Raw genomic sequence first — 26,910 nt, 5'->3', positions numbered from 1 at the left:
AATAACATGAAATCTATTTAGAATACCGGACGTGAACTTGGGAAGTGATGATCCTTCCTCTCAAGGACACACAGAACAAAGTAGTGTAAATAGGCCTGCAGAGAGCATGTAATTTCTCTTTCAAATAACCGTTACTTCTGTTCTTTTATTACCTTCTACTTCTAATTCTGTATATATTTTTTTAGAAAAAAAGCCCTTTATTATTTTATTCGAGAAAAAAAAGGCAGGAAAAAAAAGCAAAAACTGCAAGTATGTAAGTTCTTAAAAAACAAAGCCTGTCTTCCTTTTGAATTGTTCGGGTGTATTTTTTGACTCTCTTTGGGTGTATTTTAGGTCGAGTCTGGTTCAAGAGTCAGCCAGTGAGCCGGCTGATTCGAATATAATGATTGTGAGGGAAGAGACACCGTCGGAAGCGCTTGCAATGTGAGTTTTTCAAGAATATTTCAATCTTATAACCTTATTATTTTCAAAGGCGTTGTTAACCTTTCATTTTTCTTCTTGTTTAGAGTTCCGATTCAAGTTTTCGTGCCAGTGTCCCAAACAACCACCGTGCCGGAATTTGAAGAAACACCTGAGACAGAATTTCAACCAACCCCTCTGCTACAAATTGAAGGAACTACAAAAACGTAAGAAATAGTATTGGGTGTATATTTGTTTTGAGTTTGGGTGTATATTGGGTTACAGTTCGGGTGTATATTGGGTTACAGTTTGGGTATATATTGTTCCTGAATAGTTTTTTTTCGTCGTGATTAATTTGATGTGCCATGCAGCACTCCTGAACCCCCCAATAACTTGAAGAAAGCACAGCCACATTTCCCCCAGCTCCATCTAAAAGGTAAGTTCATTAGAGTAAAATCAATGTATGGGTGTATATTGGGTTACAGTTTGGGTGTATATTGTTCCTGAATAGTTTTTTTTATGTCATGATTAATTTTATGTGCCGTGCAGCACTCCTGAACCCCCCCCCCAAAAACTTGAAGAAAGCACACCCACGCTTCCCCCAGCTCCATCTAAAAGGTAAGTTCATCAGACTAAAATCAATCTTTGCTTATCATCCGTATATTCTTACTCTTATAATACGTTATACATGATCATGCAGTTATCCAGCCGCAAAAGATGCTGCTGCCCTGATGATGATGGCACGGACAGCATCGTATGTTCCTAAAACAGATCCAATGCCATCATTCAGCCTTGGCTTCACTGATTCAAGCCAAGAAGAAGCAGCAACGCAGGAGGGAGCGTCAACGCAGGAGGCAGACAGGGCAAAAACTCCAGAAACTGCAAATTTGCTAGAACAATTAGAGGATTTGGTACAAAAAATAGCAAGCAGTGCGGCGAAAGAAGAAAGTAAAAGTCCACAAATTCAAAAGGAGACTGGCGGAGAAAGTTCTGGGAAGTTTGAAACTCCTGTGGGAATAAATCAGAATACGGGTGATATGAAAGAGAAGTGCTACATCTGGGGGACGCGAGTGAAGACATACGCAGATGGCAGTACTAACGAGTTTGACAACGTGTGCACTCTGATTGCCCAAGATAAATACATTTTGAATAGAATGCACCTTGCATCGCTCCAGGCAAGAAGTTATATAGAATCTGAGGTAATATTAGAATAACATTAATGTTTTAACACCAAAGTTAACTGCAATGTTTATTAATGTAAATTGATTTCGGCATATATTTCTAGATTGTATCTGCCATGTGCCTCATCCTCAACCAGAAAAATGATAAAAGGTTTCAAGAACAAGTATACTGTCTCCCCCCTGATATTGTGGTAAGTGTTACTTCTACGAATTTTGGCTGTATTTTCTGTATTCCTTAGGGTGTATATTCTCTGATCAACGGGTCTGTTTTTGTATTCATTTGGGTGTATTTTTTACGTTCAATTGGGTGTAAGTTGTGTAGTCATTTGGATTTATTTAAAGTATTCACTTGGGTGTATTTTCAGTATTTCATTTGTTGTTTCACAATTGTTGCAGAGCATGGTCATTTCGAAGCACCCAAACGGGGAATTCATATCACCTAAACCAATAAAGAATTCAAGGTGGAAGACTACCCAATGTTTATTCCCTTCATAGATGCAAAATAAATTAACTTCGCATCGATATGTAAGTTTTCATTTGTAAAATTTGTTAGTACCGTTCTTTACTTATATGCCAAATAAAATAACACACTGTTGAAATGTGTCAATCCTTCATATTTTTGCACCTTTTGCTACTCAGGCCATTGGTGGTTATGGGTGATTGATACAACAAAGCGAAGATTTTATATACTTGACCCGCTACACAAGAAAGCTCCAAGCAATGAGAGAAAGCAGCTTAATAAATTCACTGTAAGTTGGCTCTGTGTTCTTTATTTTAATAGATAGGTGTATTTCAATTCAATATAAAGTGTATGTATGTTTTGCTTTGGGTGTAAGTATTCTCTTTTGGGTGTATTTCATTCGGGTGTATTACTGATTTATTTTATTTTTTAAGGGATATGTAATTTCAAGAATGAGAGCATATGCCGGCGGGGCACCTCTGAAGAAAAAGGAGAATGAGTTGGAAATTAAACCAACATACGTTAATATCTCAGGCCAAAAATCAAGGTATAAATTTGTGACTCTGAACATTAAACTTTCCTAAATGAGATTTGTAATTTATTTTCTTCGTTTTCAGCTATGACTGTGCTATTTACGTTATGAAGTGGCTTGAGTTAATTGAGCCCGAAAACATTAAAAGGGCGAAGTATGAATGGGATAATTGGCCACAGGTAACTGTCTTTAAAACTATATAACTCTGTATTACTTTACTGAATTAATATTGTTGTTTAAACAGAATATACTTTTTAATTGTAGGACGAGGTGGACCACTATAGAGTAGAATATGCTTCGTAGATACTGTTAAGTGAAATGAATAAAGAGAGAGATCAAGCAATTAAAGCGAGTAATGCAATAAGACTGTCCAAGCCATCCTCAGTATTATTGAGTCCATTTTGTCAAATAAATTCTACTGATATAGAAACTAAGTAATCTAACTGCTAGCTAGTTTGTAAATTGAACAAATGCTGTAAAATTTGCCATTTATAAACAACTTCTATTCAATGAAATTTTTTTCCATAGTTAAACTGTCTGTGCTGTATTCAAAAGCTCTGTATTACAGGTGGTAAAATATGAAGGAAAACATCAAGGCAGATCTAAACACAAATTCTAAACTTTTACACCCAACGGAAGTTTAATATACACCCAAGATTGCTTAAATATACACCCAAACTGTCTGTGCTGTTAAACTGTCTGTGCTGTATTCAAAATATATGAATTACAGGTACTATAATATGAAGAAAAATATCAAATCAAATATACACCCATAACCTGCGATTTTTTACACCCAAACAAAGTTGAATATACACCCTGAAATCTATCCCCCCTGATGCTTTGAGCCTAAATCCCTGAACCCTAAACACTTAAAACATAAACCCTTACCCCTAACCTGTAAACCCTAAAACCCTGAACCCTAATATTATATATATGTATCTATATGTAGAATGTGAATCACAAGAAAATTCACAAAAATACACCCAAAAGAACAGTGCTTTTACACCCATATTCAGTAACTATACACCCAAAGAGTTATCCCCTGCTCCTGGTACCCTGAACTGATAATTCATAACATGTCCTTGATATTGGCTGGAAGTTGAATGCACCACTGATGCAGCATCAAACAAGTTTATCTGAATATAAGAAACTCACATATTAGCTAAACTATTAATGAGAAAAATAAACTCAATCACCACAAATTTAAAGAACATTACTTTTACCTCGCTTAAAACTTTCGTTTTCTTCTTCTTTGTGGCATTTGCAATCTGTTTGTCCAACTTTGAACCTAGCCTATTTTTTGGACGTCCTCTTGTTCGAATCCTTGGCAGGCTTTGAAGCTCGTTAACGGATTCCAAGTTGGCGTCTTCGTGGGATAAAGAAGATGTCCCCTTCCTTTTGGCTTTTAATGATTCCATCTCAGCCATGACGTTATCATACGCACGGTGCAGAATTGCAGTCAGCTCCTCTGATTCGGATAAAAATTCGCAAATATTTTGCGAACGAAAAACAAATTGGTCAAACCTCTTGCTTCTTGGCTCCAACAGTGGCTCGTCGTGGCTGCTCTTGATGTGTGTGTGTCGCCTCTTTACCTTATTGCTCCATCGTTCCAGTATATATCTCGGTGACACTTGGCTTACTTGTTCAAAGCTTAACACGCTTAGTGTGTGACGACACAGTATCCCTCTCGACTCGAATAATAAGCATTGGCATTTTACCTCGGCTGCAACTGAGTCGTAAGTAACCACAAACTTGTTGAATATTGAGCTGGAAACTTGTTCTCCGACTTCGTATACTGAATAGCCTAGAGCGGAATTCGTTAATCTGGTAATGCAATTCGCCTTTCCTCTGAATTGCGCTTGGACTTCCCTAAACTTTTGATGAGTGTACACATCTTGAAACTGAGCTTCAATGGAGGATTTGGTTGCACACGGTATGACCGTATAAAAATCTGCAGCATCTGATTCTCTCTCTGCTTGCTCCTGGCTTCCGAGGCAATTATCGTATTGTTTGACGAACTGAATAAGCGAGCTGTTCCGGGTGATAAACTTGTTAAAAAATGAATGCATGCTCTCGCTCCTTTGTGTGCTTCTCATCCCTGCCCAGAAGTGGTGATCCAGATAGATAGGAACCCATATATGACGGTCTTCATACAGATCTGCAGAATACACCCAAACACAGACTATAAAATACACCCGAAAAAACATGCAATTTACATCTCTACTGCAGATTTTTAACAAACATTACCTGAAAGCCACTTGTTGTCCACAAGACCAAAATTCAGCAGAAAATCATTCCAATTCCTATCGAATGAGTCTTTGCTATGAGAGTTCCAAACAACTTGGCTCATTTCTTGTTCAATATCTACATGTCCCTTGTACCCGTTTAATTTGCTTGGTATCTTCTTCATGATGTGCCAAATACACCAACGGTGAATTGTTGTTGGCATACAGGCCTCTAAAGCCCTTTTCATTGATGCGCATTGATCGGTGAGAAACCCTTTCGGAGCGTTTCCTCCCATGCAACGAAGCCAACATTGAAATAACCATTTGAGTGATTCAATTTCTTCGTTTTTCATCAAAGAGCATCCGAGAAGTGTTGACTGACCATGGTGATTCACCCCGACAAAAGAACCATAAACCAAATTATACCTGAAACAAATTACCATAGTGCAGAATGCAAAATCATTAGATACACCCAACAAATGCTTCGTATACACCCAAAAAATAGTCAATATACACCTCTGCTGCGGATTCATAAAAATACATTAATTTAGCATCATAAACAGGGGCAGTTTGTTACCTGTTTGTATTGTAGGTGGTGTCAAATGAAATAACGTCTCCGAAATACTCAAAGGCAGCTCTACTTCTTGTATCGGCCCAAAAAGCCAGCTTAATCGATTGATCCTCCTCGAGTTCAAGCTCAAAAAAGAAATTCTGATTCTTCTCTTTCATTCTTAACAAATATTTCCCGAATTCCTTTGCATCTTCTTGTTCGGAAACATTCCGCACTTCCCTGGTAATGTAATTCCTCACATCCTTTTCGATAAAATTTAACTCGCGGTGACCCCCGGTAGCCGCAACAAATGATTGGTAGGTTTTGCTTGGTCTGATACCGGCCTCCTCGTTATTCTCTATTGTACGACGAATGGACATTGTTAGTTTTCTGTGCTGTTTGAGCATCTCTGCTTTACTTGGACAGCAGGGATGTGAATGATCCAACACAACCTTTGAAATGATCCAAGCACCAACATCCTTCAATGTGTGTATATAAATTTTTGCAGGACAGTTTAAACCGGCTGTCGGATTAGTCTTCTCGATCGGAGATATTTTAGATTTCTATTTTCCCTCTCTGCTACATGTAATCAATTGATTCTTAATCTCGTTTCCCTTCCTATTTGTGCTCCGAACTCTTGTAGAAAAACCTGCAGCCTTGGCGTAGTTCCTGTAAAATTTTCCAGCATCTTCAAGGGTGGTAAAGGTCATTCCAACCTTCGGAACAAACTGGTCATCAACAACAGAGAGAGGCTGCAGAATACACCATGTCAAAAACTAAAAATACACCCAATCATGTCTGATATAATACACCCGAACCGCAACAACTCAACTAAAATGACAATAAAAGCCATAAATTGTAAATACACAGGCTGCAGAATACACCATGTCAAAAACTAAAAACACACCCAATCATGTCTGATATAATACACCCGAACAACAACAACTCAGTTAAAATAACATAAAAAGCAGTAAACTGTAAATACACCCAAAAAAGTTCTGATCTACACCTGATCGTCTGCTATAAATTCCAGATAATTAATCAAAACTAATACATTACATTCAATCCACAGATTTATCTTCATGCATTATTTTGACATTCAATGTTCACGAATTATTCACCTACACAATGCTATACAAATTACTGCAACAAAATTCATAGTAATCCTATGTAAATCAAACCTCAAGAACTTTGTTAAATTCAAATTCATAATCCACTTCGCCTGGATTCAGCTGACAATCTGAGGTTGAATCATCCATTATCTTCAAAACGAGTTCAAACTTTGATTTCAGAAAACAAAAAATCAAATAGAAAACGAAGCTGGAGTTACAGAGAGAGGAACTAACGTAAATGAGGAAGAAGAAACGAGTGAGAAAGGAGGGGAAAAGAACGATCGAAGAAACCAGGGAAAGCTTCGCGAGAAGAAGAACGAGCAAATCTGCAAATAACGAAAACGAAGAAGGAAACAAATCTTTTAAATTTGGTAGTTAGATATACGCGGGATCTCTATATAGCGCGTGTATACAACGTAACCCTTGGAGCGCGTTTTGGGGTTTTATTTGTTAATGAACTTGTAAACCATACAAGTCATTAGGGCTTGTATGCAGAGCTTTTCTGTTTTTTTTAATTGATTCACAACTTGGTTGCTCTCTACGCTCACCGCACCATGAAGAAAATCTTATGCCCTAAACTGTTCAAGCTGTGATGTTGATGGTTTGATGAACCAGAAGGGATTAAGAGAGGGAGAGAAATAAGTTCTTCTCATTGTTGAAGAGAATGAAAAATCCCCTTAGAAAACATTTGTTGAGTTATTACACCTTATATACTATGTACTCTTTATGTACTCCCACTAAAAAAATAATTACAATGGTAAGCCTATTATTGATAAAAAAATAATCTAGGTAACAATAGTCATGTCTAATTAAGCAGGTCAATGTGAATTATATATCAACTTATCTAAAATTCACCAAATGATTTTAAGGTATACATGTTTAAACTCTTGCAAAAATTTAAATAAAACTATGCAATAAGTTAATGAAAATCTATGACCAATGGAACATTTTTGTGTGCTAGCTAGTGTGTGGTGAAATAAACACAATATTGCATTGCAAATAAGATTCAAAACAAACACAATAAGCTTATGAATAATAAGAAATAAGCAAACTTATGGATAAAATGCAATATTGCATTGCAGTAGAATAAAATGCAAATTTATGAATAATAAAAAATGGAAGCATCAACAAAACACATAAGCTTTAAGGTCAAAATATACAGAGCATATATATATATAAATATAAATATAAATTCAGCCCATCATGCAAAATTTAAATATAAATTATACTCCAAATCATAGGTTTCAAAACATATTCAATGGCAGAGAATGTGAATAAAAATATATTCAATTTGATCATACACATGCATTGGCAGAGAGAGTAACGAAGCTTACCTCAACAGTCAGTTCTTCCATTACGGCGCCGTCAATAGTTCCATCGGAACCAACTTCTTCCTCCAAGTGAAGCGTCGTCAACGAATTTTTTGAGACAGAGGATTAGAATTTTCTGTAATTCCAGAGAGTGAAAGAGGACTTTTATGTCATCAGGAGTGAATCTTCTCTTTTTAGTACAATTCTTAGGGGGCAGGTTGGATGGCCCATTAATCTACCCATCCAAGTTGGCATTTAACTGACACATCATTAACTTATCGTGCCACGTATTCATAGTTAGTTAACTCTAGCGAAAAATTATTAATGGAGGGGCTAACTTGTCTAACGGAGTTAAAAGATAGAAACCAAAAAAGGGCTTTTTTTTCTCTAGAGGCCTTGTTTTTTGATGTTATTGTTAGGGACCATTTAGGATTTTTTTTCTCTTAATATTATATTATATTTTATTATATTTACACAATTTTTTATACATTTTTGTTATACATATCACTCTTAAAAAACTGACATTCGCAAAATTGGAATTTCATAACAATTTTATTTTATTTTCTCTAAAGTGATAGATGGGAAAAAATACACCAAGAATGATGATATAAATGTCATTTCTCTAGAAAAAAATGTATACACTATAGAGTATTTCTCATTTTTAAAATGAGTCGGGTAAAATGACATTTCATTATTGTTGGAAATTGTTAAAATTTCCATCTAATTGTTGAGGTCACATTATGCACATTGAAATATTTGTCATATTTAGAAGAAAATGGTAAAACTGTTAGTTTACATGTGAAACAATCGTTGCAAAACAAGACATGTTGGTACTGAAAGATGTAGCAGGAAATCGTTGCATGGTTGTCACCGGAGATATCCTGCTCAAAGATATATTAATAAAATCTACACATAAAAGATAGACTTTTATTCAGATACACGAGATCTCATTCTCAGCCAGCCTTGTACAAGTCCCTCATATAAGTCACATCATATACAATACCTTAATACACAAGAAGTGCATATGCAAAGCTTCAAAGATCACATCACATTAGAAAGTGACATGAATACCAAGTAGTGCCATCAACTTAGCAATGAACTCAGGGTGGCCTGGCCATGCTGCCCCGGTAACCAGATTTCCATCGGTGAAGCAGCGGCTTATGGGGTTAGGCTCCAGCCATATTGCTCCTCCCAGCACCACATTCAGCTTCACTGCCGGATATGCAGTGCATCTCCTTCCCTGTCGCATCAACAGAAACCCTCATTGTTAACTTGTGGCATGCACCCCATATACAATGGCATCACATAAAGACAGGGTTAAATTAACCAGCAAAATTTGAAAATAATAGCAATGGGTATTTTTTCTTCCTTTTTTTTTTTGTGGAAGTTCTGCAGAAGTAGAATACATTCCAACAAGGCCATTACTTGTGCATCTAGAGAGCAAAGATTTTGCCAATTTGTTAATAGGTAGATCACAAGAGACTAGCCAAAAGAAGCAATTTCCTGAGACTTTGTTTGGGTTAACATATCTGTTCAGTGCCCTACGTATTTACTATTTAACATCTAATTTCTTTAATGGTACATTAGGTAGCATTTGGTTAGAGGGACTGAGATTGAGACTGGAGGACTGAGACTCAATATTGTGTTTGGTGGCCAAAGACTGGGACTAAAATTTTAATCTCCGTTTCCAAAATGTCAGTCCTTTCAGTATTTCCAGAAAGTGGGGACACAGAGGACTGAAATTTTGGAGATAGAGATTGAAACTTTAATAATATTTCTTCTAAAAAATATCTTAATTTAACTTTTCAAATTCCGAATCTATCCTCCAATCTCCATATTTATTTTAAATTAAACATAATACTGATGACTCAGTCTAGTACCTTTTACACCAAACACAACGCAACCTTAGTAACTAATTGATCAGTGACTCAGTGTATCCAGTCCTGCCTCCAATATGAACAAATTCAGAAGTAGCTCATCCACTAAAGAGAACCGTAGTTATGACTTTCACAAAAAGGAGAAAAGCACACAGAAATGAAGTGCAACCAAGCTGTGCCATGATTGTGAATTGCTAAAAATCAATATACATGCCACTAAGCACACACAAAGACCTATTCACACAAGTTGCAAAAAGGTTATCTCCCCAACTTTAATTGTGTTTAAAGCGTCAACAAATTAATGTGAACAGTTTACATCATGCTAATTTGAGAAAATAAAATCAATGTAGACACTGCACAAGTTTCGCCTACACAGCTCGTTGAGAAACAAGTGTGAAATATATCAAACATGATCTGAGAGTACCTTGAGCACATCTGCAGCAGCTAAAATCTGTTGGCCATGGCAGATGGATGCCACTGGCTTCTTGCTTTCCATAAAATGCTTCACTAATGCAATGACAGATTCATTAAGTGCCAAATACTCAGGTGCACGACCTCCAGGAATGACTAGAGCATCATAGCTTGAAGCATTCACATCATCATAGGTTGCATTCAAAGCAAAATCATGTCCTGGCTTCTCACTGTAAGTTTGATCACCTTCAAAATCATGAATAGCTGTTGGGCAAGTTTCACCGGTCTTCTTTTTGGGGCAAACTGCATCAACTTGGCACCCTAATGCCTGAAGCGACTGAAAAGGAACAGTCACCTCATAATCCTCCATGTAATCCTGCAATTAGAAATTTAGAATTGTTAAAACATATCTTCATCAATATTACAAATAAAGATGAAATGTTTACTGTATGAAACACGAAGACCTAAAACCCTTAGTACTAAGTCCCTGTTAGTTGTGTGCCTGAAAATCATTTGAACGTACCCCACAAAGAAAGAGGATTTTTTTGTTGGAGCCACTTATGTTGCCTCCTAGTGCCTTCACAAAGTGCTGAATAAATTCAGGGTGCCCTTCATACGTGGCGGCAGTAATGAGATTACCATCCACCACTGTTGCTGCCATGGTGTCTGGTTCAACCCAATGAGCACCGGAGGCAACCAATGCCGGTTTAACAGGAGGAAAAGCGGTGCACTTGCGATCTTTAGCTACACCTGCAGCCGCCAGAATCAACTGTCCGTGGCAAATGGAAGCAAGTGCTTTTCCAGAACTGAAAAACTTGATCACCAGTGCTACAACAAGAGGATCATGAGCAAGATACTCTGGCGCTCTTCCACCCGGTAACAGCAGCCCGTCATAGTTTGCAGCATCAATTTCAGCAAACGTTGCATTGAGGGCGAAATTGTGACCACGTGTCTCAGAATAAGTCTGAAACCAGCCAATATGTAACACCCTCAACAACATGAAAACTCTACATGCAAAGCTCAATAATTGGATTCATAAACAAAACCTCTTTGCATCTAAACATAAAGAATATGAAATCCATTTTCAAAATACTGTACAGAATCTTCACATGCAAAAAAACCCCTTTCAGTTGCGGGTATTCTAAGCTGCAATCTCATTCTTATAAACTCATCCCTTCGCCTCTCCTAAACACGGCAGCTTAATAGGCAATCAATTAAAACTAGAACCTTAATCATCAGCAATAAATTCTAATCATAAGAGTTGAATCCCAAATCAAATCCAAACAGAAACCCCAATCACATATTTTTGAAGTGAAACAGGACGCAAGAACATAAATAGCAAGAGAGATAGAGAGAGACCTGGTGACCGGAGAGCTGGTGAACTGCGGTCCGGCAAACATCTCCGGCTTTCTTGCCAGGACAAACGGCGTCGACGGTTAGACCATAGGCTTGCAGCGCTTGGAAGGGGACCATGGCCTGCATTCATAAAGAACTGAGAATGACACGTAAGTGAGTGAAGGAAGATGACGATGATAAGAAGCTTACTTCATAGTCTTCCATGTAGTCACCACAAAGCAGCAGAACCCGTTTGGAAGCCATGCCTGCTAATCAGATAAGAGCTACAGACCAGACAGTATATAATATTTTGAGTAAAGCTTCAAGCTTTGGAGTTTGGAGAGTGTCATGCTTTGTATGTGCTGCTTTTATATATGCTTGAGTTGAAACTCGACTCGAAACTGATAGAACGCACGATTTGGCCGATAATTTCAAGGGTCCACGTTTTTAGCTAGCGGTGCCAGCAAAACTAAAAATGTTAAAAATGTTTTTAAAATATTAAATTGACAAATGGATCATTTCAAAAATGTCAAAAAATAAAAATAATTTATATTATTATCCATCAGGTGATGATAGATTGTCAATAGAAATTCATCAAGGTGAAAATTAAACTAATTAAGTGAAGTAAACAAATTGAGGTTTATAAATTATGAAGGGACTCTTTTCTGTAAACTTAATCTAATAAGATTGTTGCGACCTGAGATATATGCACATGGAGTGGGACAAATGGATATCAACAGATCGAGTAAACGGTGTGGATATCACCACATGTAAAACAGATTCGAAATCTCTGGACTTATCTGAATTTGCAGCCGCATCTTCTTGTCTTTGGCTGTATTAAAATTATTTATCAGAAATCATTAGGGTTTTTAATGTTAGATAATAAAAATGTTTCTTTTGATTAAATAACAAAGTGAACGTGCCGGAGTGGTTATCGGGCATGACTAGAAATCATGTGGGCTTTGCCCGCGCAGGTTCGAATCCTGCCGTTCACGTTTTATTTCTTTTTGCAACAATTGTTTGCAGACCAAGCTTAGGACCATTACTTGCATAAGGTTAGGGTTTTCAGTTTTCACCTTTTCAGTTCACAGTCCCATACCTCAGCTCCGTAAACAACAATGGAGCCAGCAAACACGCGCAACCACTCCTCCAAACGCAAGTACGACGACGCCATTTCACCGCCACAACCACCACCCGCGTTAACGTCCAACGGCACTGTCGCTGACAACAACGTCGATCTCTCCCTTCTCGAAGCAATAGAGAAATCGCAGAACGCCGTGGAAGCCCTCGACCTCCGAACCCTAAAGAAGCTTGTCCTCGCCTTCGAGCGCCGCCTCAAGGAGAACATCGAGGCCCGCCTCAAGTACTCGAATCAACCAGACCGATTCGCCGATTCGGAACTGGACCTCCACGAGGAGCTTCAGAAACTGAAGATCCTCGCCGGAGCCCCTGAGCTCTACCCTGACCTTGTCGCGCTCAACGTCGTCCCCTCCATCGTCGACCTCCTCAACCATGACAACACTGACATCGCCATCGACGTCGTTCAGCTCCTCCAGGACCTCACTGACGAGGATGTCCTCGATGACAACGATGAACCGGCTAAGGTTTTAGTTGATGCTTTGATAGAGAACAGTGTTCTCGAGCTCCTGGTGCAGAATCTCCATCGGCTCAACGATTCTGATCCCGACGATTCTGCCGCAGTTTACGCGACGCTCGCAACGATAGAGAATCTGATCGAAGTGAAGCCGGCAGTGGCAGAGTTAGTTTGCGAGAAGACGAAGCTGATGAAGTGGCTGCTTGGGAAGATTAAGGTATGATTATTACAGTGAAATTAAATTAACACGAGCTCCGTAATTGACACTATAACCGACCCTGTAGCCAACTCCAACGGTTGTTTATGTTGTAAGGTTAGGGAATTCGATGGGAATAAGCAGTATGCATCGGAGATTCTGGCGATTCTGCTGCAGAGCAGCACGGCAAACCAAAAGAGGCTGGGGCAAATGAATGGGGTGGATGTGGTGCTGCAGGCGGTGGCAATGTACAAGAGCAGGGACCCCAAGAGCTCTGATGAAGAGGAGATGCTGGAGAATCTGTTTGACTGCTTGTGCTGCCTGTTGATGCCATTGGAGAACAAGGAGCGTTTTGTTAAGGCTGAAGGAGTGGAGTTGATGATCATCATCATGAAGCAGAAGAAACTGGCTTATGGGTCGGCCATAAGGGCGCTTGATTTTGCAATGACCAAGTACCCTCCAGCTTGTGAACGGTTTGTGGATGTCTTGGGGTTGAAAACGGCGTTTGCAGCTTTTATGGGTAAGGCAAGTGCTACATTGCCTTCCCCACTGTTGATTGTTTGCAGAACCATAGCATTTTTAATTTGTGACTTTATTAGTACTTGACTTTCTTGCGCTTACCTTATGGGTAAAATATGGGGTCCATGGGACTGAAATTCAGGTTGTGTGCTTTGTTGTTCAGATTCCTGTCAATAAAAAGAACAAGAAAGAAAGGTACCAAGAGGAATTGGAGGAGCGCATTGTGTCACTGATTTCTTCATTATTTGGTAAGCAGGCAAGTGAGGTTTCTATGGAGTTCACTTAGGATGTTTGATATAGGAGTGAATAGCTTTTCCATTTTGCATGTAATTTATCTGAGGTTTTGAAATCTGTAATGGTCAAATTACACCATTGTCCTGCTGTTTTGCAATGCCTGTGCATTATGCATTTTTCCTTGACATGATCAATGTCAAAAAGAAAGAGGAGTGTTATCAGATCAATTGTTTAATCGACAGTTTAATTTTTAATCTTCCTCAATTGCATTGATTGACTCGTGTAGAAGTTCCCAGTCTTACCGAATGAGATAAAGCCTAGTTGTTAATTGTTGAATGTCCCACTCCCGCATTGTTGCCTTAGTATTGTAGTCTGTTCCATGTTATTTGCAATTTTGCATATTAAATAGACACCAGATTTTTACATTTTTAGTAGAACAGTTAATTTCATACATGCATGTTATATGTATACTGGACTTTGCCTTTTGTGATATTGAACTTTCAATACTCTCTATTTTTTGCTAGGTGGGATCTTAAGGGGTTCTAGGAGAGAAAGATTGTTAAGTAAATTTGTTGAAAATGAGTGTGAGAAGATAGACAGGCTAATGGAACTATACATGAGGTAGGGTGGACATGTCCTCTTCTGTTTGTCAACTTCAAGATTATCAAACTTTATGCCCATTGTTTTATGCTAGTAATCAGGCTTGAAGTTAGTACACATCTTTTCAATATACAGCTGTAACAGTTGTGCTGGTTGTCTTAATAATTTATATTTTCATTTGAGCATCCTGGCTTTATTTTTCCCATCAGATATTCAGATAGAGTCAAAGCAGAATCTGAACGGTTGAATGAAGTTGAGCTTGATGACTTGGAGGTAGTTACTGGTTTACTCTACTTCTGGATACTGTATTGAAGAAACCGTTTCGGTTAGAAGTTTAATATTCCTATTTCCTATGTTTCATAGATGGATGAGGACGAGAAATACAATCGTAAACTGGAAGCTGGACTTTATACTCTTCAGGTAAAATTTTGTTTCACTTTTATACACTTAATATCCTTATAAGAGACTTAGCAGTAGAATTTTAGCACTAGATTTTGGTGTCTTTTCAACTTATACACATTACACAACTGCTTAATAAAGCAGTAGTGTCTTCTTATGGCTTCATATCAAGCATGGTTGGAGATTGTTATTTGTACTCATACAACTGTAGCAATAATTTACCAAGAGGATTGTGTGATTCTGCAGTTGATTGCTGTCATTCTGGGTCATATTTGGTGCTCGGAGTAAGTATTTTCACCTAGATTTATTAATGGATATTAATGAGCTCTGGTATGTATGTTTTCAACTGACTTGTCTCTATCAAATACTTTCTGGTCAGGCACCCGCAAATGAGAGGAAGAATTGAACTACTACTGAAGCAAAACAAACTTAGTAAGAACCATCTCAAGGATATACTTCAGGTATTTATCCTCTATTGATAATGTTTTAAAATGTTGATTTTGAAGTTATTTTATGTTATTACTATTATTATTATTATTATTATTGAAAAAAGTTTTGGTTTCTATAGTGACCATACATTAATGGGTTCCTATGCCCAAGCATAAAATCAGCTTTTAATATCTTGCCATTTATGTCTTTTTATGTATTGGGGCATCTCTTATTTAGTGACTTTAAAAACCAAATGATATTTTTGTGTTCCCTTTAAGAAAAAGTTTGATTCAAGAGTCTTTGTATGTACTTAAGCTGTCATAGTTTCACTGTTCTTTTGGCAATTTAGTTATGTTCCCTTTTCCCAAAATTGAGCATGCTTAGTATCCCTATTCATGATGTGCTTGAATACTATAATCCCTTAAATTACCCCTACAACTCCATTATTCTTCAAATGAGATAGCTGAGGCTCTAATCGATTGAAAATTCAATTGCATGGTTCAGGAATATCATGATAATATTGGTGATCTTGATGGACCAGAAGAGAAGGAACGAGCACAAACCAAAATTCAGAAGTTCATATCAGCATTAGAATAAGTGTAAGACTTGTCAGAGTGACCTTGTATGCGTATAGAATCTGTTATTTTTCTACCAAGAGGAATAGACTAGGTAGAGTAGCGCCGAAAGAGCTCTAATTTGCATGTTATGCTGTTGAGATCGTAGTGATGGACCATTTTTGCCAAACTGCTTTAATATATAGATGGAAGGGATTTAGTTGTTCGAAGAATGATTTCTGTATAGTGTGTACATTCTTAATACTATCAATTCAAATATTCTATCATGTGACATTATACATTACTTAATGATCAAACATGCTGAATTTCATAAAGATTTATATTTTGTATACATTAATATGACTATATCATCCTGAAAATGGGAATGCTTTGATTCTCACGTACTTAAAAAATCTTGCATATTTTATATATTGACATACATAATTGAGGACAATGCTATGATGCACTTGATTGAACTTGGTTTGTCATGCATTAAGGTAATCTAATGGTATAGATTTTAATCTTGATAGGAGTCATTCTCTTATTATTTAACCCTCTACTATACTAACCACTAATTGGCATAAACGTTCTGCATTTCCGTTTGAAGAGGGAAAATAATAATGAACCAACTATTTTTGTATTTCCACACAAAAACATTCCCTTGCAACTAGACAACTTAAAACTCCCTCTTGTGACTTATTCAAATCAAAAGAGCGGATGACAGCACCAAGATTTGATGCATCAATACTGCAACTTTCACTAGAGAAAGTGACTAACACTAAACAATTTTCTCCAACGTCTAAGAAGATGCAGCAGCAACAATAACAATAGCATGTAAATGTATTAATTCAATTTTTCAATATCATACAAGATACAACAAACAGTAATCTTGAAAGGTAGATAAGATATTTGTAAAGTCAAAAATAAACCAGTCTTGTTTGGCCCTTCTACTTAAAGCAATAACAGGATTTTCCAGGTCTCTTCAAATCATCTATGCATGCAGGCCCCAAATCAGTGAAAGCAATGATATCTCCAGTCAATGGTTCATAAATGTCCCCTTTTCATATGGAGGACTGTAATCCTTATCGAAACCAACGCAAGTTATTCACAAACTGGAGCTTCTGAAACCGTCTTAGTGCTTGAGCATAAATCCCTACAAGTAAATATTGATGTCCTTCCAAGAATGTGCTTAGGATTTTCCTCATCTATTATGAGAGACCAATTTCAGTCAACGGAATTTCAAATTTTCAATAATAACGGAAATGCTCAGCTCCACAAATACACCACTATCAATGGCTAAACTTCATAGCTTACATATCGCATGATTCAATACGAGAAGAAGAATTCATTTGCTTTTAAATAAATTGAATCACACCAACATGAAATAGTTAGATGGTCCATCTTGCTCTAAACCTAGTTGGACAATCACAATGTAAGAACAGCAGCAGCAACCAATTCCAACTAGCATGGATAATGAACATCACTTGTTTCGCCTACAGTTACTAACCTTAACATATCTTACCCCAATTCCACGAACAATCATGTTTAAGAGTATATCTAAATTAACTATTAAAATTAATTATTAATATAAAATATATATAAAAAAATAAATTAAATATGTATATAAATACATAATAACTAATTTTAATAACTAATTTTAATAGACTAATAATATTTTTTATCCCAAAATATACTACCTTCAATAGATTAATAGACTGATAGCTACTAAACTCACCTTTAAAATAAATAAATAAATAAAATTCATAATATTATGGAAGAATTCTAATTTTAAAAAGTTTATATTACCATAGAGAATAAATTATCATTTTTATCATAAATATTCAAAATCTAACAAATTTATCTATAGAAAAACAAAATTAATTTTATATTCATAAAAAATTCACTTCAATGAGTTCAATCAATAAAATTATCCAAAATCCCTTAAGTATCTTTTTAACCTATTCTATCTTATTCCTAATTCTCCTAAACCAACACTATCACAATCTCCAACCCTTTATCACTACTATTATCGCACTACCGCCGTCGTCACCATGACCACTACCATCAGCTCTCTTTTTTCACCCCACTTCTTTGTGCTTATATCCACCTTCCATTGGTAAATCAAGAGAAGAGAGAGACAATTTTCCAAATGATGAAACATAACTCTTGTTGTTTGCGACATTTGCTTTGTAATCCATTGCCGCGTTTGACCAAGCATGGAGGAAACTCCTTCAAGTTCATTTTACAAATTGGTTAAAAGGACTATTAGTTTTACGAGCAAATTTATAGGAGAACATAGAAACATATATTAAAAATTCAAACTTAAAACTCAAGAGAAAGAGAAAAGTGAATTCAAGGTCCTCCTCCATCATTCTTTGTCGTTTGGTTAGAAAATGCCTAAGTAACACCAACGCTAAAAGGATAGCAAAACGCAACAAGAGCAATTGGTTTACTAGGGAAGGATCTAGAGAGTGCAGAGTAATCAATAACACAGCGGCGGTAGTGGAGGGTGGCGACAGCGATGGCGACAACGACGACGTTAGCTGGCGTTGAGTGTTGGACGTACGGAAAAGATTTGAATGGTGGTGGTAAAAAGTTGTAAATTAGTATAATGGTGAAGGATTGAGGGTTGGGATTTGGAGCGTGATAAATTAAATTAGAAAGGAAAATTTAGGAATTTTGAAAAAAATTTTAAGGTTTGGATAGTTTTTGTCTATCAAAATCTATTTTTTATAGATATAAAGTCTTTTTTATTTTTTGTAAGTGGATTTGTTAGTATTCTGAACATTTATGAATATAAATGATAAAAGTGGACATTTTAGTCTTTAAAAAAAAATTAATACATATATCAATTTCTAACGATTGTCACTTTAGTCCAATTTTCAGCATGACTTGCTAATAGAAATTATTGAATTGGCACATTAACTCGCACACGTGATAGTTAAAGGTTCACGTGTGCGAGAAGGACAAAACAGTCCTTGAGCAGTGGTGAAACACGGAGCAAAATGCAACATTTCTTCAACTCTCATGGAACCGTTTCCTCTCCTTAATATCTTTTTCTCTACTCTCTTCCACTACCGCCACAACCACCTCCTTTGCATCTTCTTGCAGGACCTATCCATCGCTTCCCTCTTTTTCTTAAACCCAAAGAACCACACATGGCGCCCTCTTTCACCCATGTCCTACAACACTTAGGTTTATCGTCTCTGTAACTTTGCGACAGCCCCTCCCACCGGCACCACCTTTACGTCCTTGGCGGATCCCTCTTTGGCATACGCTCTTTCCTAGCGACCACCTTTCCCCTTCCTTTGCTACCTTTCACCTCAACCTCCGCGACTTCACGTGGCGTTCACGCACCCCTATGTTCTCTCCATGCAGCAGCTTCGCCTACGCTATGGTTCCATACTCTTGACAGATTTTTGTCACAAAGCGCTATCTCGGAATCGCAAGAAAAAGGCATTGGACTGAATACGTTATGGCATGATTGGTGATTGAGCTGACAAAAGACAGAACATAGAATGTCAAAGGAGCTGTTGTTGTTGAGTGACAGAGGAGGGCGACAGAAGAAGCGTTCTTATTGTGTGTTATGGAAGAGTTGTGATGATGACGGTGTCAGATATGAGATTTCACAGTAGAAGAGGCGAATAATGAGGGAAAATGAGGCGGTAATGGTGGTGTGGCTGGGTCTAACTATGAAAGGAAAATAAGAAGAAAGGAGGAGGAAGAAAAAAGACGAGAAGACGGAGAAAAGGATGTAGAAGCAGTGGTGATGGTTTAAGTGGCTAGTTTGTCCTTTATGTACACGTAGACACTTAACGGCCGTGTGAATTTAATTACCTGCCAACTTAGCATTCTTCGTTAGTGAATCATGCCGAAAAATTGATAAAAAATTGTTATGTCTGATAGAGACAAACATTAAAAATATCTCTCTATTAATTTTTTTGGAAACTAAAATATTCAATTTAAAATTTTTTTACACTGATTTAAATAATTACTCTTTATTCTATCATATAATAAAATTTTGCAAAAAACATAATATAATAAATATATTATCACATTAATAAAAATAAAAATATTTAACTCAAAAGTAAATTTTTAACTTTCTATAAAAAAAAATACTAAAAAATCATTACAATTTATTTTTTTACCATCAATTATCAAAAAATACAAATTAAAATATATTATTATATTACTAAATTAAAAAAAATAAATTAATATCTAAAAATAATAATAAAAAATAATAAATTCTTGTGTTCTCTAACATTTCTCCTAATTCTATTAAACAAATCCATGACCTCTAACTGGATTACAATATCTATTAATATATAATAAGCAACTAGTGCATGTTTCTTTGTTTGACAAGTGTATAACTTCTGTACATGACAAGTGTATAGCTATTTAGTTGCCAAATGACAGCAAGAGAAAACAAGTAATAGAGTCATGTATTTGGATAGTAAATATTTTACAAGCAAAATGAGTATAACCTATTTAAATTATTCAAAGTAAATATTTTATAAAAGAAAAAAAATGGCACATCAACTTTTTCAAGATACTATTTAAATAGCTAGTCCTACACATTGAGAAATAAGCATTTTATAAAAGTTATCTCTCCTTATCACTTTCTCCCCATCAACTTCATGCAGAACTTGAAAAAAATGGAAGAGAAATTTGATTTAGTAACTGATGTGAATCCAAAAAAGCTTCAATGGCATTTCGAAGTGTATGTTGTTAGGATATGGGAGGTTCCAAGCAAATACAATGAGAAAGAGATTGGGTCGATTGAAATGATTCTCCAAGATGCAAAAGTATCATTCTCACACTGAAATATGTATTCTTTCTATTTACTGTTGATATTTTTATAGTAGTGTGATACATGAAATAGACAAATCTATTTGTAATGCTAAACAAAGTGGTAGAATCCATTGCACTATTCCCCGGGGGTTGGTAAAAAAAATGGCGTGGTGCCATTTTTGAGTTTCAGATGTACACAATGACTAATTTTATTGTGTTCGACCACAAGTATAAGGAGAAGAATGGTGTGAGTAGGATGGTATTGATATTCTCCCAGAGGACTTTGGTCAATCATGTTAAGAAGCCAAGCTTTCCCCTTGAGGATTTCTGCCTTAAGAATGGTGTGAGTAGGATGGTATTGACATTCTTCCAGAGGACTTTGGTCAATCATGTTAAGAAGCCAAGCTTTCCCCTTGAGGCTTTCTGCCTTAAGTCCTATGTGGATCTTCTAATTGCTGACAAATTACCAGATTCTGAAATGTTTGGTGAGTATCATATATACTTATAGCATAGATTATGCATTTAAAAAAGTTTGGGTTTATGTTCCACAGAAGCTAATACCATTATTAACAAGTGTAGATCTGATTGGAGAGGTTATTTGTAAGGAAGATCCTAGGGACTTAATCACTAGCAAAGGGAAGGAGACTAAGCGATTGGTTATCATCCTTCAAGACCTCGAGTATGTATTATATATACATTTAAAGGTTTAAGTTAAAATTGTTTTCTTGACAAGTTATGGTGACAGAACCTTATCCTTGGTTGTGTTATACTCAGAAACAATAGGATTAATTGCATTTTGTTTGGTGACTTGGTTGACCATCTCCTACCGCACCTTGAAGAGGAGAGAGCTGAACCACTTATTGTTGTGCTGCAATATTTTAAGGCAATAAGGTGGAATGGAAAAACATCGGTGCAAAGCAACTTTGAAATCTCGAAGGTCCATATTAATCCCGAATTAACAGAAATCATCCAATTCAAGAGCAAGTTAGTGTTGTAGATCTTCTATATGTTTTGATTTAGCAAAAAGGTAAACACTTTAGTTTTATCTAACATTTTGTGACCATTAATGATTGTAGGTTATGTAGTCCTGCCGCATCAAATTCGACCAGGATCAGCCAGGTGTCATCTCCTAATGCTTGGTCTGCCTTAGATGAGTTAAAACACAGAAGTGTGGCTATCAAGACAATAGAGGAAGCTCTCAATTCCATGGAGGTCTAATGTGGCTAAATTTTACACAATAAATTTTGATACTGATGCATAACACTGCTGTAAATTGATAAAAAAACCAATCCAATTCAAAATCATTGATGACTCATATTCTATATTATTTTCACATCATTGTAGGAAGGTCCCATATAGATATTAGGGACGATTGTATCCATAAATGTGGGAAATGATGATTGGTTTTACAAATCTTGCAGAAGGTGCCCTAAAAAAGTTGAAACTCCCATTGGAAACAGATATGAATGTGGCAAGTGCAGACACACACACGGAACAACGGCTTTTAGGTAAAAATTAGAGGTAACGGTGCACGATGGAACAGGGAGCATGTCACTACTCCTGTGGGATAGGAAGACCACACAGTTGTGTGGAAAGTCAGTGGACAAGATTATTTGTGATAATGTAAGTAAAATCTGAGTTTATAAACTCACATTCCTTTAAAATTACACTTAATTATGTTGTGTATTTAGGAACCAGAACACTGAAATAGTTGTTTTGATCTATGTACTTGGTTAGGGAGTTGGAGAAGATGATTACCCACAATCGCTGGACAATATAATGGATAAACGAGTGTTATTTAAACTAAATGTGAAGTCTGCCAATATAAAACAGTATGATCCAGTATACACAGTGATGAAAATTTGTGACGATGAGGATATTATCATGAAAAACATGCCAGAGAGCCTTCCCAATAAATTGGCTGCTAATGAAGATGTAATTATCTCAAATTACATGTTCCCACACACATTGTTGTTCTTACTTTGGTGAATCTTTAATGTGTTATCTAATTTTTAATAGGGTTTGTCTATTCTTAGGACCATGACTACAGCAACTTGGTTGATATTTCGGTATTGTGGTCAATCTTACGAGTGATACTAATACTCATCTTACTATGATTAGTTATCTAAAGTCTAAACACTTGATAATGTGATTATACCTGTATATGATGAAGGAAATGTGCATATTTTTTAGTGTGGTGGGTCTTTATATAATTTTTTCTATGTGAAGGATTCTGCTGAGGAAAGTGTTTCAAGTCTCAAGTTTAAAACACCAGCTAAGAGAACTACCAGCAGTGTAAAAATTGGCAACATCAATATTAACTTGATTGAGGAGGAAGGACAAAACTCTACTAATAGCTCAGGAGCAAGGGGACGAAGAAGCTGAAATCTCAGTTTAGTGATTCTGATGTCTAATAAAATTAGATAACTTTGTTAGTAATAGCTAATCTGCCTTTTTGTTATGACATATATCTTAAACCCTCTTAATAGAACTGGAATTTCTGTCTAGAATAGAAGTTTGGCGATGAGCAAAGTATGATACTATATATTAGAACATGTGTTTTGTGAACTATATGCAGTTCGGTAATGAGCAGAGTATGATACTATATATTAGAATCTGTGTTTTGTGAACTATATGCTGTTGTTATCATGCAATTAAATTTGAATTAGTTGATCGACATAATATTTTTTATAATTTAACATTGATATGACACATGAACTAATTGAATATGAAAGAATAGAATCAAATCTAAGTTAGACAGGAATAGCATCCAATAGTGAATTTAACTAAGTTGAAAAAAAAAAGTTCAATACAATATCCCAAATGTTAGAAGTTGTGGCATATAGAGCACATCCCATGAAAAAAAATAACCCCTAACCATTTGTATTATGACAAGTCTTTAACTTATAAAAATCATGAAATCAAATCTATTATGTGAGTGTATAATAAAACATCCTCCAATATATATACTTAAACAATTAGAAAAAAGGTGTGAACTAAAAATCAAATGCCACAATTGAATAATGCACATTGAGCTGAATTTAATGAATATGTATTTAAGTTATTGATTTGATCTACTATTTGACAGTAAAATAATATGCACTTTAGTTATGAGTTCGCTATGAGTTGATATTTAGTCCCAAAAATTAAAATTTATATTTTTAATAAGATAAAGATGTAATTGGAGAAGAATAAACAGGATAAAATGGTGAATAAATTAGATGGTAACATTTAGGAGAATCCTTCATAAATTGAATATATCAGAAAAAATACATAATAGCACTCCCAAATTCCAACTATGAGATAATTATTTTAATGTTTTTTATCTAACTAAAACTAGATAGCCAAAACTCATGGAGTTGGATCTGATTATTAACTGTTGACAACAAGGAAGAAAGTCATGGCAGAACTCACAAATGCTTCTTATTATTAATTGTTTAAGTCTCATGTGGTATTCCAAAACTTAATGACAGTGAATGAATACAGTAAGTTGGAAAAAATTGAAATACTTTGCATGAAGAGTGTCAAGTCCAATTTTTGTTGAGAGAGAAAATAAAGTACGCATGATCACATTGTCAATATTGCATGTAGTGCAAAATCTGAACAACTTAGCAAAAAGTGTGTCAAGTCTAATTGTTTGGGACAGAAGAAATAAAGTAACCTGCTCAGATTATCAATGCTGGAGATAAGTATGCCTAAATAGTGAAGAAAGTTATTAGCGTGATACTATAATGGAGGCTACATTGTCAAAGCCTTGATGAAATAAAAAGTAATTTAACCATGTCATACTAATGATATTATGAGTAATAATTCAAAATTTAGAACATGCTGCTAATGTATAGATCTATACTGCATAAGGTGATCTTAAAGCAGTTTTGAAGAAATTAGGATACAAATAAGCTCGTGTGTACCAAATCCGATTTTTCATCCAGTTTGGGCTACACCTCACTAATACATCTATCAAGAAACGAGCTTAACAGGGGATTTTATCAAAAGTAGGCATTTAAGGTCCTACCATTGTATAAATTAGTAGTTTTATTGGTCATGAAGTCTTATGCTACACACTCACCATGCTAAAGGTTCTAACTCATCACAAGTAATGCATTAAGCAAATCATTGGTGTCTGAAGTAATCATGAAGTCTTATTCTATACCCTACATTCAGAGTCTAGGTACAACACCAATCCAGGCTCTATTTGTATGCTGTTCAGACTCACAAAAGAAATTTCTCGAAACTAGCAATCGGTCAATGCTTTCACGAGGTTTAAGGTTTTTAAGGAATGCCATACATATCATATTACCAGTAATAAGTCAGAATTTAGACCAGACTGCATAATGAGTGGTCAAAATTGTGTGGCTCAGTGATGCAAAAGGTGATATTAAACCAGTTTTCAAGAAACTAGGATAAAGATAACATTGTGGATACTAAAACCATTTTTTATGATTGGGTTAGAGTTGACTAGTATAGGAAGCAAGAAATAGTGTTAAGAAGGACATTTGTGATTCTTAATGTCTGGGGGGGGGGATTTTTATCAAAACTAGGTGATTATAACTAAGATAATTTTGGTGGATGTAGTTATATTGGTCAGCAAGTATTATGCTAAACACTCAACGTGCAAAAGGTTCCACATCATGACAAGTAACGCATTAAAAAAATTATTGTGCTCTTCTTACCCAAATTTACTTGGTTTTTTTGAATGATGAGTGTCCCAAATAGATAGTTTCAAACTAAAATACAAACATATAAAAAAGATATAATGAAAAAAAATCAAGAACAATAATTCAACAAAATTTAACATAGTTTTGGTAAAGCACTTTATGAAAAATAGATTTTTGAAGAGTAAAGATTATAAATTGAAGAAGATTTTCATGTTCCCCACAAAGATATCAAAATATTTTGACAAATGAAACAAGTTGCATGATGAGTGTTCAGTCAGGTTCTTATTCATGGTAAAACATTTCATGAAAAAGCATGATTTGATATTACTTCTTTAAAAGAACAGAGAAAGATTTCTATGTTTCCAACAAAGATATCAAATTAACTTCACAAATAAGTACTCTGATCAAATGGTCAATATTCATAGAACATATATCATAACAAGGAAGGGATTCAGAGTCTAGATACAACGCCAGTTCAAGCTCTATCTGTATGGTGTTCAGACTGACAAATGAAATTTCTCTAAATTGGCTATCAGTCAATGCTTTCACAAGGTTTAAGGTTTTTAAGGGATGCCAAACATATCATATTACCAGTAATAATTCAAAATTTAGACCAGGCTGCATAAGGAGTGGTCAGAATTGTGTGGCTCAATGTTGCAGAAAGTGATATTAAACCAATTTTTAAGAAATTAGGATAAAGATGGCATTGTGGATACTAAAACCATTTTTTAAGAATTTTGGGTTAGAGCTTACTAATATGGGAATAAAGTGCTATAATCACATTGTCAATATTGTAGGGACACATATGATGATAATTAAGAAATTCATACTATAGGCGAAACACTAACCGAGGCTCTATCTGTATGGTGTTCTGCCTGATAGAAGAAATTTCTTCAAAACAGCCATCACTCAATGCTTCCATGAATTTAGAATTAACTAAGGGATAGCATATAAAGATAGAGAGATTAATAAGTCAGAAAGTAGAGCAGGCTGCATAAGGACTGATCAGTATAGGTGATGCCTGATGCTGCAGAACTTGATCTGCAAGCAATTTTCAAGAAACTACGATAAAGTCAAGCTGGTGAATACTGAACCTGATTTTCATATAGTTTGGGTATGACCTCACTAATAAATATAAATGAATAAAGTAACTTGCTGAATTCGTGATTTCTAAATATAAATTAAGAAAAATTAATAACAAAATTGTTTCAAAACTTTGTCAAAAATATCATCTCAATTGTTGAATATAAATTTTTTAGTAGGCCTAAACTAAGCAGGTGCAGTGGCACAAACCAAGCAAAGTACTAAATAATTCATTATGTTGAGGTGTATAGTTGAATATAGTTATTAAATCATAAATATTGATAGGATGTTTTATGATTCATGCTGACATATTTTTTGTAGCTTTAGTAAAGCATTAGAGGGAATAACTTTAGTAGAATAAAAAATTAGAATAGGAAAAAATTTTCAGCAAGTCAAAGAAAGTTAGAAAGATAAGAACCTTTTATGAATAGTTTATAAAATATATACGACATATTTATACT

At 35.6% G+C, this 26,910-nt stretch overlaps 3 protein-coding genes and 1 non-coding gene across 5 annotated transcripts; 2 read left to right on the top strand and 2 right to left on the bottom strand.

Annotated features, from left to right (window-relative positions):
• Nucleotides 1–3,467: 3,467 nt before the first annotated feature.
• LOC140178024 (protein FAR-RED ELONGATED HYPOCOTYL 3-like) lies at nt 3,468–4,696 on the bottom strand. Its single transcript, XM_072212670.1, has 2 exons — nt 3,796–4,696; nt 3,468–3,708 (listed from the first exon to the last, which is right to left on the bottom strand). The coding sequence occupies exons 1-2, from the start codon at nt 4,666–4,668 to the stop codon at nt 3,592–3,594; spliced, it is 990 nt and encodes a 329-aa protein (XP_072068771.1). The 5' UTR covers nt 4,669–4,696; the 3' UTR covers nt 3,468–3,591.
• A 3,814-nt stretch (nt 4,697–8,510) lies between these two features.
• On the bottom strand, nt 8,511–12,096 carry LOC112733795 (protein DJ-1 homolog D). Its single transcript, XM_025782882.3, has 5 exons — nt 11,603–12,096; nt 11,417–11,533; nt 10,581–11,021; nt 10,071–10,433; nt 8,511–9,009 (listed from the first exon to the last, which is right to left on the bottom strand). Exons 1-5 carry the CDS (start codon nt 11,654–11,656, stop codon nt 8,821–8,823), a joined length of 1,164 nt encoding a protein of 387 aa, XP_025638667.1. The 5' UTR covers nt 11,657–12,096; the 3' UTR covers nt 8,511–8,820.
• Nucleotides 12,097–12,305: 209 nt separating this feature from the next.
• On the top strand, nt 12,306–12,387 carry TRNAS-AGA (transfer RNA serine (anticodon AGA)). The gene has a single exon. It is a non-coding gene; the product is annotated as a tRNA-Ser (tRNA).
• LOC112733794 (uncharacterized) lies at nt 12,357–16,252 on the top strand. Of its 2 annotated transcripts, none has more exons than XR_011870028.1 (9): nt 12,357–13,203; nt 13,300–13,707; nt 13,865–13,949; nt 14,460–14,556; nt 14,745–14,808; nt 14,899–14,955; nt 15,079–15,218; nt 15,314–15,395; nt 15,868–16,252. XR_011870028.1 is itself a non-coding variant. In XM_025782880.3 (9 exons), the coding sequence occupies exons 1-9, from the start codon at nt 12,511–12,513 to the stop codon at nt 15,958–15,960; spliced, it is 1,617 nt and encodes a 538-aa protein (XP_025638665.1). In that variant the 5' UTR covers nt 12,357–12,510; the 3' UTR covers nt 15,961–16,252. The 2 variants fall into 2 exon arrangements, 1 of the variants encoding a protein (XP_025638665.1); XM_025782880.3 differs by having other exon boundaries at nt 15,181–15,218.
• The last annotated feature ends 10,658 nt before the right edge of the window (nt 16,253–26,910 follow it).

The sequence above is a fragment of the Arachis hypogaea genome, chromosome 13 (assembly GCF_003086295.3).
Source record: "Arachis hypogaea cultivar Tifrunner chromosome 13, arahy.Tifrunner.gnm2.J5K5, whole genome shotgun sequence".
Lineage (NCBI taxonomy): Eukaryota > Viridiplantae > Streptophyta > Magnoliopsida > Fabales > Fabaceae > Arachis > Arachis hypogaea.
The sequence above is the reverse complement of the archived record's forward strand: the minus strand, read 5'-3'. Positions and strand labels throughout refer to the sequence as shown.